General features: G+C 49.9%; 1 protein-coding gene across 1 annotated transcript in view; it reads left to right on the top strand.

Annotated features, from left to right (window-relative positions):
• The window catches only part of VPS53 (VPS53 subunit of GARP complex), a 1,349,775-nt gene that overhangs the window by 1,210,442 nt on the left and 122,660 nt on the right, over window positions 1-16,673 (top strand). Inside the window, exon 19 of the mRNA XM_069615168.1 lies at window positions 1,161-1,230. Coding sequence (XP_069471269.1) covers window positions 1,161-1,230 — 70 coding nt within the window. The remainder of the gene's footprint in view (window positions 1-1,160; window positions 1,231-16,673) is intronic.

Genomic DNA, 16,673 nt, shown 5'->3' with positions numbered 1-16,673 from the left:
AAATTGCTGGACAAGGCTACTCGGGAAGACAGACTACCATATATGGCGACATGGGAGCGAGGGTTAGGGCAGATATCCCAACAGAATCCTGGGAACATATATGGGAAAGGGTACATTGATGGTCTAAATGCAAAACCATAGCATAATCTGCAGATAAAATATGCTTCCGTTGGTACCTCACATCATTTAGAATTAACAGAATGTAACCTAATTCCCCACCTCATTGTCAGGGGTATTGCAGTGAAACCGGATCCATGGCTTATATGTGGTGGGTCCGCCCAAAGTCACAAATCTCTTCGAAGGAGATATTAGGGCACATAAAATATATGATTGGTATGCACCTGCCCATGGATCCCTCGGGTGATAGTCCTTGGAGACATGGTTATGGGGAGCTATGCAATGTGTGGGTGGCGGGGGAAAGCAGAGTTGATTACTCCATTCATTAAATGTGTCTCAACTAACACTGGCACAATTTTGGAAATCAAAAGCCAGACCTAACATCGCACTGTGGTGGGTGAACATATGTAGAGTATTGAGTATAGATAAAATAACCGGGCTAGCTAACAGACATTGTCCAAAGTTCTTGAATGTGTGATCCCCTTTCCAAGAATATGTAAGAGGGAGGGAGCGATGGTTGCACAAACCACTAATCCTGAAGACTATATCGTTATCTTGAAGACTATAATGTTATTGTGAATGTGTATACAAAGAGCAAATCTATCTAGACCACCTCAAGTAGGAGAGCTTGGGGAAGGTGAATGGTGGTTGGTTGGAAAGATCACAGTAAGATCTCCCTTTGAGCCTACAAGTTGACAATTTTATTAATTTTTCTTTTTTATTGCGTTTGGTTGCATATGATTTGTTATGTTCTTTAGGATCTGGATTTGGAAGGCAATTTGGATTAGCATAATGATGATCAGAAATTACTACAAATGTATGATATCATTGTTTTACCTATCAAATAAAATAAAGCTTAAAAAGAAAAACCTTTGCAAAATGTGCCACTATGGCGCTATCAGAATCCTGCTCGATACAAAATGTGTGATGTTGATAGGGTTTCAGAGACGATTTTCACAGGGTGAAATGTTACGTGCAGTTCACGCATGAAATGTCCAGGATTCGAAAGTCGAGTGCATAATTCAGTGATATTTGTTTTTCAGCTCCTTCATTCCCAAATTCATTAACCATCTGTTCCGATGCAAGCCTATCAGCATGGTGGGGGCAGAACAGGTATGTGTATCACGTCAACATAGGCTTATTGATAAAATGACATTTTGCGTCTGTTAAACAGGGTGCGTACTGCAGGTTCTTCTGGGGGTTGGGGTAAATTGTGGATTCAATACCATTGGTTAGTTTTTACTGCTATAGTTTTTATTACTATAGCTTTTACTGCAATTTGTTTTTACTGCCATTTGTTTTTACTGCTATTGTTACCAAAATATGCTCCCAACAAGAACATTCATGGCAGAAGATAAAATGGCAACAGACCTTCCTGCCTCACAGGCATTAAAGGCTGTGCAGTTGACATCTCAGTGTTCTGGAAGAACTGCAAAATATTCTTCTCCTGCACAGGCTTCACTAAACAGTCACACACAATCACCATACTCCTTCGTCCCGTCCCCTTTCCTCCATACTTTTGGGACATTCCGTCCTGTGGGACGGGACCAGAGCACTTTTTGTTTAAAAAAAAAAAAAAAGCATCAAATTGAAAAATGAGTCCTTCTCTTTTTACGCGGGGTACCGCATGCGGCCGTTATCCCGCCCTCCTTAGCTCTGCCCTGCGCGGTCGGGGCTGGACGCACTTGCATGACTGGGAAGACTTTCTTTCCCCGTTGTCCTTCTCTCCTGCTCCGGTTCTGCAGTCGCGTAGTCCTCTGTCTATGCCGGATCATTTGGTATGTGTCGCTTGTTCCTCTTGCAAACGTCGCATCGCTAGAGCGGATCCCCATTCTCTCTGTTTGGAGTGTCTGGGACTGGATCACCGTTGGGACTCCTTTTTTTACTGCGACTCCCTTTCGGTCCGGGCACTTCAGCGTCGTCTACGTCGGTGGGAGATCTTCCAGAGAGTTCCTCCACCGCATTTTTAACTCTTCATTGACAGAAAGAAGAGACGCCCGGTAGGTTCCTTACTTTTGAGGGCACCCCGGCCAGGGGACTCCTTCCCGGGGTCCTCCAGGTCCATGAGGAGGCTTCAAAAGCTCTGCTACCAGGGTTTCTCCTGAGGTGCCTCGCAGGCCTAATAGGCGTACCAGGGTTAGTTCCGAGGGTCCCCGCGAGGGGCCTGCCGACACCGGATCACGATCCAAGGTTCACCAATCAGGTGCCAATAGCCAGCCCAGTCATGCTGAGGCTTTGGGTACTGGAGTTCTCTCCGAGGTCTCCTTGTCTGGAGCTTCCCTTACAGACACTCGGGTGCGCCCTGAGGCATCCGGTGAGGCTTTCGGTTTGAGGCCCCTCTCGGGGAGCTATAAAGATCAGACTCAGTTCCGAGGCTCCTCTCATCGAGGCTAAAGTGTGTACCGAGAGAACTGAGAGACCTGTTAAGGTCTTGTCTGTGAGGTGGATTCCTCAACATTCCCACGCTCGCGGTGATACCGGTTCTGTTGAGGGGGGACACGGGGAGGTCGCTGACCGTATCTCCTCTGCTACCGGCTTTGCCGAAGTTCCTCTCCTGGAAGGTAATTCAAGCGGTAGGATGTCCAATAAACATCCAAGACCCCATAATACCGGCTCTGCCGAGGATCCTTGTGTCAAGGCTAAAGTTTCGATCAAGTCCCCTGACCAGTCTGTGGAGTTACCTGCCTCATCCACACGTAACCCAGTTCTCCTCAGATACTCACAAAATGGCGGGACTTCCCGTGTGGTCTACGGTGGCCATTTTGGATTCTTCCCTCACACCCACGCTATCGACGGCAAATGCTGGGAGCCTTCTTTTTGGTGGACAACCTTGTCCATGGGACAGTGAATCCGTTCCACCCTTCCAATGACTGGCACGCTCGGATGCCACTACAGCATGCAGTCTCACTTCCTCCTACTTCTGCCTCACTGGTCTATGGAGACCCTGTTGGCGGACCCTGTTGGCAGCCTTCCTCACTATGTTCATGGGGGTATGCCCCCCAGTACCAGAGGCACCCGCTCTGCAGGAAGGGGTGCTTTCGGGGGGCGTTCTCCTTGTCTACACAGGAGCGCACTGGTCTGTTCCTTCAGAAGGACGTTCTGGGCGAGGCCCACAAAGTCTGGGATGAACCCCACACTGGGCTACACATAAATAAAAGAATTGACGCCCGTTACAGACTTCACACAGTCGAGGAAGTAGCGTTGGCGTCGTGTCCGCTCCCTTCCTCAATGGTGATTGCGGATGCCACTCTGCAATCCAAGCCGGCCTCTGCGACCTCTGCTGCCGCAGCTCAAGTTCTGGCCAAGGAAGACAAGTTGCTAGACTCCTTGGCCAAGAAAGTTTTTTGCCAACTCTGCGCTGCAAATTGGCAGGCTAACGCGGAGCTCATTTTGGCAGCGGCGAATATGAAACTGTGGAGGGATTTGGCAGACTTCCAGGAGTTCATTCCTGGGGACAGGCTGGTAGACTTTAAAGGCGGTTTGTCAGACGCCAGGGTATTGGAGCAGGACATGCTGGGGGCTGCTGCGCACCATGTCATCACCTCAGTTCGAGGCCTCATGTTTGGAGTGGACACCTCTCGTGAAGCTTGGCTTCATGCAACAAAGTTTTCGAAGGAGGTCCAAGATAAAGTTCTGGACCTGCCTTTTGACAGCAGAGTTCTTTCATTCTTCAATGGATGACGAGCTTACAAAGACTAAGGCGAGCACGCAAACTGCCAAGTCTCTGTCAGTGCTAATGAAGCCCTCGGTCAAAGCTCAGAGATCTGGATCCCAGTCTTGGTCCTCCTCAGGCTCCAGAGGGTTGCAGGACCGCAGGTCATGCAGAGCTGATCCCCCCACCCCGACAGGTAGCTCCTGTTGGAGACAGCAACAGGGTCGTATTTTCTCTCGGTCTTCAGTCTCCTCATCAAGGACAGGTAGTCTCTCCGCCGAATAAAGTCTGCAAAATGATATTTTTTGGCGCTCGCACGAGATTCCGGTGGGAGGACTAATCTTGTCTCATCTGGAGACATGGCAAACCATCACCGAAGACCGGTGGGTTTTGTCCATTGCTAGGGCGGGTTTCTGCTTGCCCATACCCCACCCTTCAATCCTCCCTTTCAGCAGTTGGGGACGCCCTCCCTCAGAGCCGAGGTCCAGAAGCTTCTAGATCTCAAGGCGGTGGAACCCGTTCCCGTAGTGGAACGAGGGGAGAGGTTTTACTCTAGTCTGTTCACGGTGCCCAAACCCAACCAGGCTGGCCTGTGCACTATCCTAGACCTTTGCCAGTTCAACCTTTTTCTTCCCCAAGAGAAATTCGAGATGATCACGCCATACCAAATAAAGTCCTCTCTTCAGAAGGGCGACTGGCTCAGCGTTGTGGACCTTCAGGACGCGTATATGCATATCCTGATCTGGAGCCCGCATCGGAAATATCTGCGGTTCTCCCTGGTAGAGGAGCACTTCCAATTCTGAGTGCTCCCTGTTGGTTTCAGCTCAGCGCCGCGTGTCTTCACGAAGATGATGTCGGTCATCGCAGCTTTTCTTCGGCAACAGGGTATTCATGTGTATCCATATTTGGACGACTGGCTTCTGCGCAGTCCTTGTCCAGTGAAAGCCTCAAGAAACCTCCAGTCTCTCCTCCAGCTCCTGTTCTGCCTAAGGCTGTCGGTGAACTGGCGGAAATCCTCCATGACGATCTTTCAGGTCCTGATATTCCTGGGTTTCCGTTGGAACACTATCGACTGCAGGATGGCAGATCTGTTGACCACATGTCCGGTTTTCATCCAGTCAGAGAGCATGTCGGCCTGGTGGTTCCAGAGGCTTCTAGGCCTCATGGCTTTGTGCGTGTTTGCTCTTCCCCCTGCTCGTCTCAAGATGCGACTCACGCAGATGGCTCTTTGGAGCTTCTGGCTTCAGGCAGCGGATCCAGACACCAAAATGATTCCGGTTCCACCCTGCATGTTGACAGATCGCCTATGGTGGTCATCTTGAAGCAACCTGTCGGTGGGTACTCCTTTTCCGGAGCCCTCCCCTCAAACGACCTTTACGACAGACTCCTCCCTTATTGGATGGGGCGCAACGTTGGATCATCTTCAGGTTTTCGACCTATTGTCGCCACAGGACAGACAATTTCCCATAAATGATCTGGAGCTTCTGGTGCTCAAAGCTTTCATGCCAGTGATTATGAACAAAGTGGTCCGCATCCGCACAGACAATGCAGTATCCATGTTTTACATCAACAAGCAGGGGGTACCAGGTCACCTCCCCTTGTAGATCTAGCCATTCAGATTTGGGAATGGGCCATTCAGCACAGTGTTTGGCTGCTGGCGGTGCACATTCCGGGCCAACTGAATGTGACTGCAGACTCTCAGCCGACGAGCAGTGGTCAGCTACGAGTGGGACCTAAACACGGAGATCCTCTCCAACCTTTTTTGCTTTTTTCACCTTTTCTCAAGAAACCCACAGCTGAACCTTCTTGTCCAGCTAACTATCGCCCAATTTCCATTACTCCCTTTCTGGGCAAACTCCTGGAAAAGTTGGACATCCCTCAGTTTAACCTTCATTCCAATTCTGCTGGCTGTCTCCATGACCACCAGTCTGGCTTCAGAGCTGCCAGAAGCAAGGAAACTGCTCTCCTGAACATCCGTGAAGATCTGCTTTCCAGTCTTGACTGTAACATCCCTCTGTCCTCATCCTCCTTGATCTCTCTTCTGCCTTCGACACAGTCAACCATACCATCCTGTTCAACAGTCTCTGTGAAAATCTGGGTATCACTGATTAGGCTCTGGCCTGGCTGACCTCTTTCCGCTCTGATCAACCCTCCCAGGTCCAACTTGGGTCCTTCCTATTATCTAGATTCCTCTCTACCTGTGGTGTTCCCCAGGGGTCTAACCTCTCGCCCTGGCTTTTCAACCAATACCTGGCAACTCTCACCCATTGCATTGCCATTTTCTGTTCAAATTTCCAGTGCTAAGCTGACAACACGTAAGTCATTTTCAGGCTGCCCTCGGCCACCTCCTCCTCCTCGATCATCTCTGATTGCCTAACTGCCATTCAAGATAGTGTGCCGCCAATGATCTTTGTGTGAATTCCAGCAAGACTGAGATCCTCCTCATCGGCACACCTTCACCATCCTTTCCCCTCACTCTCTGGCCAGCTTCCCTTGGCCGTCCTCATACCCCCACCTGCGAGGCTAAGAACCTCGGGGTCATCTTTGACTCCACCCTTTCCTTCTCCGCCCATGTCTCTGAGGTCTCTAAAAGGTCAAACTTCCTACTGCACCTGTACTCTGCCTTTCCTCTCCTTCCCCCAGAAGCTCATGGTATCCCAAGCTCTCGTTCTCTCTAGGTTGGACTATTGTAACAGCCTCTTTCTAAATCTACCTGCCTCTACTCTCCGCCCTCTGCAACTAATCCAGAACAGGACTGCGAGACTTGTCCTTTGCCTCAAGCCCTGGGATCGTATCTCTCCAGCTCTATAATCTCTCCATTGGCTCCCATTAGATGCAAGAATTAAATTCAAAACCCTCTGCATTGTCCACAAGCCTTTCTGGGGTCTGGGTCCCAAATACCTTCAGCTATCCCTCCGCAAATACCTCCCCTCTCGAGCTCTTCACTCCTCTACCTCTAATTCCCTCAGGGTCAGTCGTTTTTGAAAGAAACGAGCTGGGGGTAGATCTCTGTCTTCGGCTGGGGCCTCCCTCTGGAACAGCCTCCCTGCCACTCTAAAACTGGAGGAGAACCATCTCCAGTTCGGGAAGCATCTCAAGACCATCCTCCTTTTCTTCTGCCTTCGCTCCCCGTCTCCTGCTGATCTGTTCTCTCTTGGCACTGTGCACCTGACCACCCTCTATCCTCCGGGACCAGGTACCTGCCCACCCTGCCACCCTCCCGCACTGCCTCCGGACCACCCCTTGCACAGAGGTCTGTGTGTGTACCCATACAGCCCCCCTTTTTCTTCCTGCACTTATCAGATCTACCCTGTCTGCTGCCTTAAACCTAGCACTTGCAAATAGCTGGCTGCACTACGACTGTTTGTTGCCTTTAATATTTATTATTATTTATCTGTTTCTCCTCTGCTTCGCACTTTCCACTTCTCCCCCCTTCCATGCACTTTAACCCTCCCCCTCTACCATGCACTTGCGCGTTCTCAATGTCACTGGGCCTAGTAAGATCGCTGTTTTGTTTTCCCCTGTTCCCCTCCCTTGCCGCTCTCTGAAACACTTGTGTACGAGCGCAATAGAAATAAAATATCAATATCAATTGGGGCACTCCAGAAGTGGACCTCTTTGTGACATCATCAAACAGGAAACTTCCTCTTTATGCTTCCAGGAACGGGCTCGGAGCTTCTTCCCTGGGGGATGCTCTCGAGATTCTGTGGCACAACATGAGGGCCTACGTCTTCCCGCCTCTTCCTCTGATTCACTGGGCGCTATGCGAGCTCAGGAACATGACGAATTGCACTCTCCTATTCATAGCCCCTTGGTGGCCAGCCAGATTCTGGTTTTCGGAGCTCCAGCATCTGTCAGTCTGCTCACCGATCAGTCTTCCACTGATTCCAGACCTGCTTCACCAGAGCGATCAGCAGATGTGGCACCCCTCCCCACAATCATTCAGCTTGGCGGCCTGGTTTCCGAGTTCAAATCCTTAGAAAGCTTCAACTTGTCAGCGGATAATATCTGCATTATCCAGGCGGGTAGAAAACCTTCGACAAGGTCTCAGTATAGGAGCAAATGCCTCTGGTTCTGTCACTGGTGTTTAGCTAAGCAGCTGGACCCCAGAGAAGCTACCATCGACACGGTCCTGTCATTGGTTTCTCATCTGGCAACTTCAGGCATACATGTCTTGTAGGACTTATTTGTCGGCTATCGCCACTTACCTGTCCACGGACTCTTGCTCTTTTTCATTGACAAACCCTGTCATTAAGAGACACTTTGCAGGTCTATTGCATCTTCATCCACCTGTGCGCAACCCGCATCCAAAGTGGGAATTGAATGTGGTCCTCGCTGCCTTATGCCATAAACCTTTTGAGCCCATGTCTACGGTGGACTTGAAAGTTTCCATTCGTGGAAAATGGCTTTTCTGATTGCAGTGACTTCGGCAAGGCGTGTAAGCGAGCTTCAGGCCTTGTCTGTAGAATATCTGTTCCTCACCTTTCATAAGGTTAAGGTTGTCCTCAAGACTAATCCTTCTATCCTTCCAAAAGTGGTATCTGATTTTTATCTGAACCAGTCTATTTCCTTATCCGTTTTCTTTCCAGACCCATCCTCAGATGCCGATGGCATTGCATAATTTGGATGTCAGACGAGCTCTAAAGTTTTATTTGGACAGAACATCTAAACGTAGGAGCTCTTCCCAGCTTTTTGTGACCTTCACAGATCCGAAAGGAAATCCGGCATTGAAAACAACTATCTCCCGATGGTTTGCTTACTGTATTTCAGAGGTGTATGTGTATACTGTTCAGGGCCTTCAGCCTCCAAAGGGAATTCATGCCCATCTTGTGCGGGGCAAGGCAGCTGCTGTTGCCTTCCAGAAATATGTTCCCTGGGAAACCATTGCCAGAGCAGCTGCGTGGGCACTCCCCTCAGCTTTTTGTAAGCATTACTGCTTAGACCTGAGCTCCTGAGCCGATGCTCAGTTGGTGCAGGTGGTTCTTAAAAACCTCTTTCAGTAAAGGAGTTCCATCCACCCAATTTCCTTTAAGGAGTGCTTGGTAATCTCCCAAAAGTATGGAGGAAAAAGGGACGGGAAGTAGGAGTATAACAAAGTTACTCACTGTAGTGACTATCTTACTCCTAGTCCATTGTCCCCTTTCCTCCATTCGCCCACCATCCCCTCTAATAAGTATCCTCTATTATTGCTTAAATGGTCTCAGACCTGGCGACAGAAAAGGACTGAAGGGCGATGCGCGGGCGGAGCTTAGGAGGGCGGGCTTACGGCCGCGTGCGGTACACCAAGTAAAAAGAGAAAGACACATTTTTCAATTTGATGCTTTTTTCCAAAAAGTGCTCCGGTCCCGTCCCACAGGACGCAATGTCCCAAAAGTATGAATGAAAGGGGACTATGGACTAGGAGTAAGGTAATAACTACGATGAGTAACTTTGTTATTCAACCTGATGCTGGCTCAAAATGTTGACGGGCAACAAAATAGATAACTGAAATAAAGGAATGGTCACTACATTTTCTACATTAATCATTATTACACATGCAACCATTCATAGCAATGTATAGAAGTGTGATTACTTTGAAGCATCACTTTCTTTTTGAAGAAACATATCACTGCAGCCCAGCCGTGTTCACCACAGCCATCTTGTGGTAGTACTCAGTCACACACAGGCGCACTAACATATTCTGCCCTGGCCGCATTAACCGGAGCAAAAGCTGGTAACATGTGGAGCCTCCAAAGAACAATATACTCTGAATGTATTTAGGCAATTATGGCTTGCGGTGCATATGGTATGGTAGTAGATTTTTAAAGTGCAACACATTGCCTCGGAGGAGGCATTAAAAATCATCAAACACCACCACCAGCTGACAGACCTCTATCAGGCCAGTTAACAGGCGCCTGTCTTGGGAAGAACAAAGTCTACAGCCTGCATTCAAACTCAATGTGACTCAAGATAGCCAGAAGGGAGGGTGGGAGATTGTTGCATAACTTTGGAGCAAGAAAGAAAGCCAAAAGACATGCCGCCTCACTGATATTTAATCTTCGGTATTGCCAGCAAATTAGCCGATGATCGAAGTGGTCTGCCTTTAATATAGCATGTTGGAAGACTGCGGAAAAAAAGCTGGTCCCTTGTGATGGAGAGCTTTATGGGCTTAGTGTCCTAAATTCAATCCGTTAGCCAGTGCCAATCCTTAAGGACTGAAGAAATATGGGCACGTTTGTTTAGTTGACAAAGAAGGCGTGTAGCTCAGTTTTGAAAGAGCTTATTTTGAATAAATATCTTTCTTTGAGACCCCCCCCTACCCTCCAAGTATACAGAGTTACAATAGTTAAGGCGGCTTGAGATGAAAGCATTCATCAGCTGAATCCATGTGAGAAAGCTAAAATAATCTAGGACCCGTCTAAAAGCAGCTGCTAGTCACTTTGTTAATCTGGGTTGAGAAGTAGAGGTCAGAACTGAAGCAGACCCCTAGGTTCCAGACAGAAGAAACTGACATAGTCGAGTGCCAAACGAAGAGGGGCAAAAGTTAAGCCTATCCAGTTCTCCCAAGGTTGTAGGGATAGATAACCCAAAAGACAGAAGGATTATGTTTGTAAAGTAAGATCTCTATTTTGTGTGAATTAAGCAACAGTCGATTTAGCTACGTCCAGGATCCAACTTGTTCAATGCACGCTTTAATATCTTCCATAAGGTCTGGCTCAATACCATCTAAGCGAAGAACAACTTGGGTGTCATCAGCATACATATAAAAATGCAACCTGGCAGAAGAAATAAGATCCGCCAGAGGTTTCATATACAAATTAAACAGAAGCAGGTTCAGCTATGAACCTCGCGGGACTCCACAGATAGTAACAGATTTTAGAGAGGTTTGGAAGAGGGACACTGTAAACAGATCCGTTTGCTCAGTCAGGAATGATTTAACCCACTTCCCTCAAGCCCATATAAGTCGACCTAAAAGAATGTCATGGTCCACAGTATCAAATGCTGCAGACAAGTCCAATAGAATTAAGATTTCATTACTACTAGAGTCAATTGGGACAAATTCCTTGATATTGTCACTTCTCCCCCAGAGGGGGACCCTTCCCATGGGGCCAGGCAGGTGAGGCCGCTACCCGATAATCCCCCTGGGGGTGGTACTCAACGGAAGGATCCCATGGGAGGGGACCCTCTGTGCGGGAGAAGGGAAGACTATCAAGGGCGAACGCTGTATATCAACCACCAATCTGCCCTACATTATACACAACACGGGTAGGGCCCAAGCATCCCTACCCTCTGTACCTCCTCTTTATTCCGTTAGTTTCTTCATGCATAGTAGCCCTGTCTGTCAGGCTGTAACGAGGAAGAGTGAGGGAAGAATGAGGATGAATGTCTCCAAAAGTACTGGCACGAAGAAGAGCAGGACAATGAAGAGCCAGCCCTACACAGAACCAAGACAAACATACTAGCTATCCGAGAATCGAGTCAACTTACCATATAAAATGACAGATTTTACTCAGCGTCAGTCCTGCCCCAGAGGAGCATTGAACTGGGTTGCGAAGCCGTGCAGAGGACACACTGCAGACTCAGATACAGGGAGAAGGAAATCAGTGTTCGAGAAGGCACAGAAGAGCCAAGGCTTACCTGAAAGCTGGGGAACCCGACCTCGAGTGGCAGGAAGGCTGCTAGCCGAGTGGTACAGGTGGGACCTGACGTGCGCGTAGCAACCAACATAGAGGAGCCGCCAAGAGCAGACCGCGTGAGCCCAGGAGAAGCCAGAGAAGCTTATTGGTGTTGGCGAGGACTGGAACCCTCACCGACCAAGTTGGAAGGTACGTAGTGGGGGACCGGGAAGGCTCTGGGAGACCCTTGAGGCTGCGTTTGGGAGGATGTGCAGAACCATCTTCCTCATCCGAATGGGGCCAAACAAAGAGATCATATAAAGTCATACTGAGTCAGAGAGCGCCCCCAGAGAGACCAGAGAGGCCTGTCAGGATAGTGAACTGGGTCTGATCAAAAGACACTATAAACCTGAGAGGAGGGTCTGAGACCCGAAAGCTGAGCGGATTGGAGAGTTGTTCATCGAAGATATAATGCCCGGCAGGGTAGTCAACTGGGCTCAAGTCTGAGAGGGCCTGGGAACCACATAACAAGAAGAGAAGTCCAAGGGCGGGGGGAGGAGAAAGGTATCCTTTGGCAAAAGACAGAAGACGACCAGACAAAAAGAGAAATATTCTTTAATACAATTCAAGACAACACATGTGGAAGATAAGGAGATCCTTTGGCAAAAGTAAAGAAAAGGCCAGAGGAAGAAAGTTATATCCTCTGGTACAAATCCAGACATCATTGATACTATTGAAAGGCTGCCTAAAAATCATCCCGAGGGAGGGAGCTACCCTTCTAGAGTCAGTGTCTATTTTAGGGCTTTCTTTTGAAGTGTAAGGGGCAGAAATGGGGTTAGGACATAGGACAGTGGACTATTTGTTTTTGTTGTACATTCTGACACCATCCTTAGTTTTGGTTGAGGCAGGGAAACCCCTCCTAGTTATAGGGACAGGTAGGGTTCTTCCTTAATTTCTGTTAAATGAAAGATTATGCCAAAAAGCATGGCACCTTTGTGTCCCGCGTCTACTTCTGCAACCTTACATAATCCATCTTTTTAAGTCTTGGAGAGCCGCTGTAACTACTGACTCTGTTGTGGCCAAATGGAGAAGACCCTTTCCTTAATAAAGCATATCGACATTGCCTTTCTCCATTTATCTCTGAATGTTTGGTTTTAATAATATGATTACTAAAATAATAAAAACAGTCAGTGTTGTAATTTAAGAACTTGTAGTAACATATCTTTGTTGAAATACCCACTGTTATTAAAGAGCTGTCCGGGCAGTGGTCATCATACACAATAAAAAACATACCATTTGCAGATCATCCTTTCTATTTTGCAACCACTTTGCTGTTCTCAAATTTAAAAATCTGTTAGTTCTTTAATATTCCACATTTCAAACCTGGTGCTATACTTCATGGCATATGAAGCAAGATCTAAATTCTATTATCTGCATAACCAAGGGACGATAATAAATTGATGGCAGGGTGTAATATTTTTTTCGATGGATTGCCTTTGTCCCACAGATTCCTCATCAGATAAATGGATATCCCTTCCAGCTTCAGCTGCTCCGAAAAAACTTCGACTGGTGTGGTAGTGGACCTTGACTCTGCTGTTGATCCGCCTTGACTCGATGCTCGATCGTATGCTACAGACATGATGTCGGTCATCGTACATATACTGCGTCACTACGCCCCTCTACCTCGGTTCCTTTTTTCCGCGCACCCAGCACGCTGCTCGTGAGGAACACTACGTACTCTTACGTCCCATCCCCTTTCCTCCATACTGCATGAGCGTCCCTTGCGAGGCACGGGAGACGGAACCTTTTTCACCAGAAAAACAACATTCCCTTTTAAATTTAGAGGTGCGCAGCGGTGCGACCCTGGGAGCATGCGCTGCCCTGACTCCGCCCTCTGGCGCCACACCTCTGTCCCCTTTTCTGCTTCGACAGGAACGGGCAGAATTCACCAGCGCTCCTTCTCCTCCATCATCACGCTCCTCCCTGGCGCATGTCGACTTCCACAGGGTTCAGCAGGTGTCCAGCCTGTGATGGGTTCTTTCCAACTTCAGACCCCCATGCGCTCTGCCGACCTTGCCTTGGCTCAGACCACGGTTGGCAAGCTTGTTCAGCATGCAACGCACTGTCCTCAAGGTCTCTGAAGAACAGACTAGCCAGGTGGAGGGATGGAGGGATCTCTTCCAGAAATCGCCTCCAGAGGACTTCAGCGACTTACTCTACCATTGATCCAGGCCCAAGGTAGGGCCTCTATTCTCCGTAGAACCTGGCAAGGGAGACTCCTTCCCAAGGACTCGCCCGCGCAGGAGGGACCGCTCAGGTCCTTGTACCAGTATGCGCACCGCGGCTACCTCAGCTACTTGCCTCAAGACTGAGGGATCCACGGATCCTCGCGGTGAAAGGGTTGAGGGACCGGAAGGTTCTTGTACCGGGTTCTCACCCGAGAGGCTACACCCTAATACCGGCAATATGTCAGAGGGGGCACCTAAACGCAGCTCTACCGAACAACAGGCCGAGGGCGTAACGCCTACTGGGCCTCGGACTGAGGAGCAGGGTAGGCCTCATCATCCACACCCAAGAGTCCTGGATGAGGCTGGGCCCAGCGAGCCGAGCGACACGACGGAGGCACGTGGAAGGCAGCTCGACAAGATGGCCGCCCTGACAGATTTCAACCCCATCCAACGCCGCACCAGATACGCATTTCAGCGAAGAGCGAGTGTCAAGGTAGGACTGGCATCAACCAGGTACATGTCCTACGGCGTACCCTTCATTTGCGCAGGGTCAATTCCCTGTGCGTCCATATGTGCAGGGTATGCAGCGGCTCCAGCAGCCTCCCACGACTCCTATATTGCCTACCACCTCTTCAGCCTATGAGGACAGTCTCTTCAAGAAGTTCCTCGGGTTCATGAAATCTCCTCGGATGGGAGGGATCCTCGGGGACGCCCTTAAGGAAGTCCCCCCGACTATGCTAACGGCACCACATATGCCTCTTCTGATGCCTCCTGTCCGGCCCGCAGCCTATTGCGCAGGCGGTTCCGCTCCAGCCTCCGCTGGAGCCTCCAGCTCCCAACACTCCTCCACTGGTACAGGATCCTCCGACCCACAGGTGGACACTGATGAGGAGGAGGACCCTGACACGCTCTCATCAGCCAAGGCCTTCCACAAACGTCTTGCTTTGCTGTACTTGGCAGAGTACCCAGGCCTTCCTCAACCCGAGGTCGAGCAACCAGCAGAGGGGGTCCTCGCAGAAGTCCTCACGCGACGCCCCTCTGCTAAAATAGGAATCCCTATGCAGACAGATGTAGTCGCCTTGGCCAAGAAGGGTTGGCTCATGCCTCACTCAGTCCAGCCGGTCAAACAACGCCTGGACGCCAAGTACAGGCAGATGGAAGGGGATACACTCTTGCTATCTGCCCATCCTCAGCCATACTCCTCGGTGATCACCGCGGCATCACTATACTCCAAGCCACAGTCGTCCTCAGCTTTCTCCTCGACGATGCTGCTAGGCAGGGAGGAAAAGATCTTCGAGGCGTACAGGAAGAAGCTGTATTCAAACGCATCCTTACATCTTCGTCAAGCCAATGCTGATGCCATGCTGGCAGCCACCAACGAGAGGCTTTGGCGCGAAATCGCCGACTTCCTCCCGGAACGTCTGGTGCACAGCCAATCACGTTTCAAGGCGGGATTATCAGAGGCCAAGATGGTAGCACAAGACATCATGGAATCCACCGTGGCCCACTTGGATACCTCTGGCCGGGCCATTTGCATCGCCGTGGACATGAGAAGAACAGCCTGGCTCTGTGCTACTAAATTTAACCTGGACATCCAGGAACGTATACTAGATCAGCCGTTAGGAGAGACCTCTTCCACTCCACTACGGGCGAAGAGCTGGACAAGATGAAAAACAGCTCACAAACAGGCAAGTCTTTATCCATCCTGACAAAGACCACACCCAAATCGTACACCCAGTCACAGCAGCGCTCCGACAAGGGACGTAGATATGGAGGGTTCCGCGGCTTCCAAGAACGGAGGTCCAGGCAGACTGACACTCACCGACTCAGCATCGGTGCAAGCAACAAAAAGGGTGCGGGGGCAGAGTAAGGGCTTTTTCTAGTCCCCCTTCTCGGCAACATCATCACTGGGTAACCACGGGGTACCGCCTACCCATCCCTCCTCGCCTCCTCTCTTCATCTCCTCCTCTCCTCCCTCCTCCACTCCCTCAAGTTGGGACAGCAACTCTGCTGGCAGAGATTCGGTCGCTCGTACAGAGTCAGGCTGCGGAGGAAGTCCCAGCCTCCCAGCGAGGCTTAGGCTTTTACTCCTGGATTTTTGCCATTCGGAAAAAGAACCAGGCTGGCCTCAGTTTTGCTGGATCTTTCCACCCTCAAACTCTCCTTACCTCTACAAAGATTCAAGATGGTTACGCAAGCTTTTATTGCGGAGACACTGTGCAATGGAGACTGGATGTGCTCCCTGGATCTGAAGGACGCGTATCTACACGCCCCGATTTGGCAGCCCCATCGTTCTTTCCTCCGGTTCAAGATCGGCTACCATTTCCAGTAGAAGGTCCTTCCTCTTGGCCTCAACTCGGCCCCCAGGGTCTTTACCAGGCTCATGAATATGGTGGCTGCCCTCCTCAGGGCTAAGGGCCTCTACATCTACCCATACCTCGATGACTGGCTCGTCAGGGTTACATCTCTGGAAACGGTTCACCACGCCTCCCAGGCTCTTATGAAAACATTGCACAATCTGGGCTTTTCGCTCAATCTCAAGAAGTCGCAGCTGCAGCCCACTCAGACTCTGACCTTCTTGGGCCTCATCTGGGACACGTGCTCCGAGAGGGTGTTTTGATCGGAGGACAAGATCACAGCCATCGAGAGGGCCACTACTCATTTCCTCAGCATGTGGGCCCTGGAAAAACGACATCTACTTCACGGCAGTCCACCTTCCGGGGGAATCCAACCTGGAGGCAGACAGACTCAGCATGTTCGGAGCAGACAACTACAAGCGGCAGCTAAATGACCTTGTTATTCGGGAGATCTTCAACAGATGGGGTCTTCCCCAGGTGGATCTCTTTTCCACCAGGCACAACAAGACGTGCCCTCAGTTCGCTTCCTGGCAGGGACTGGGCCCCGGCTCCCTGGGCGACGCATTTCAGATTCAGTTGAACGGCATGACAGCGTATGCCTTCCCGCCCACTCTGCTGATTCGCAGAGTGATCTACAAGATCAAGGAGTCTCAACGGCTCAACATCATTCTAATAGCTCCATGGTGGCCGGCCATGGTTCTCGGAGCTGCTCAGCTTCTCGGAG

Source organism: Ambystoma mexicanum, chromosome 9, assembly GCF_040938575.1.
Source record: "Ambystoma mexicanum isolate Mex_15411 chromosome 9, UKY_AmexF1_1, whole genome shotgun sequence".
NCBI lineage: Eukaryota > Metazoa > Chordata > Amphibia > Caudata > Ambystomatidae > Ambystoma > Ambystoma mexicanum.
This window is presented reverse-complemented; position numbering and strand designations above follow the sequence as displayed.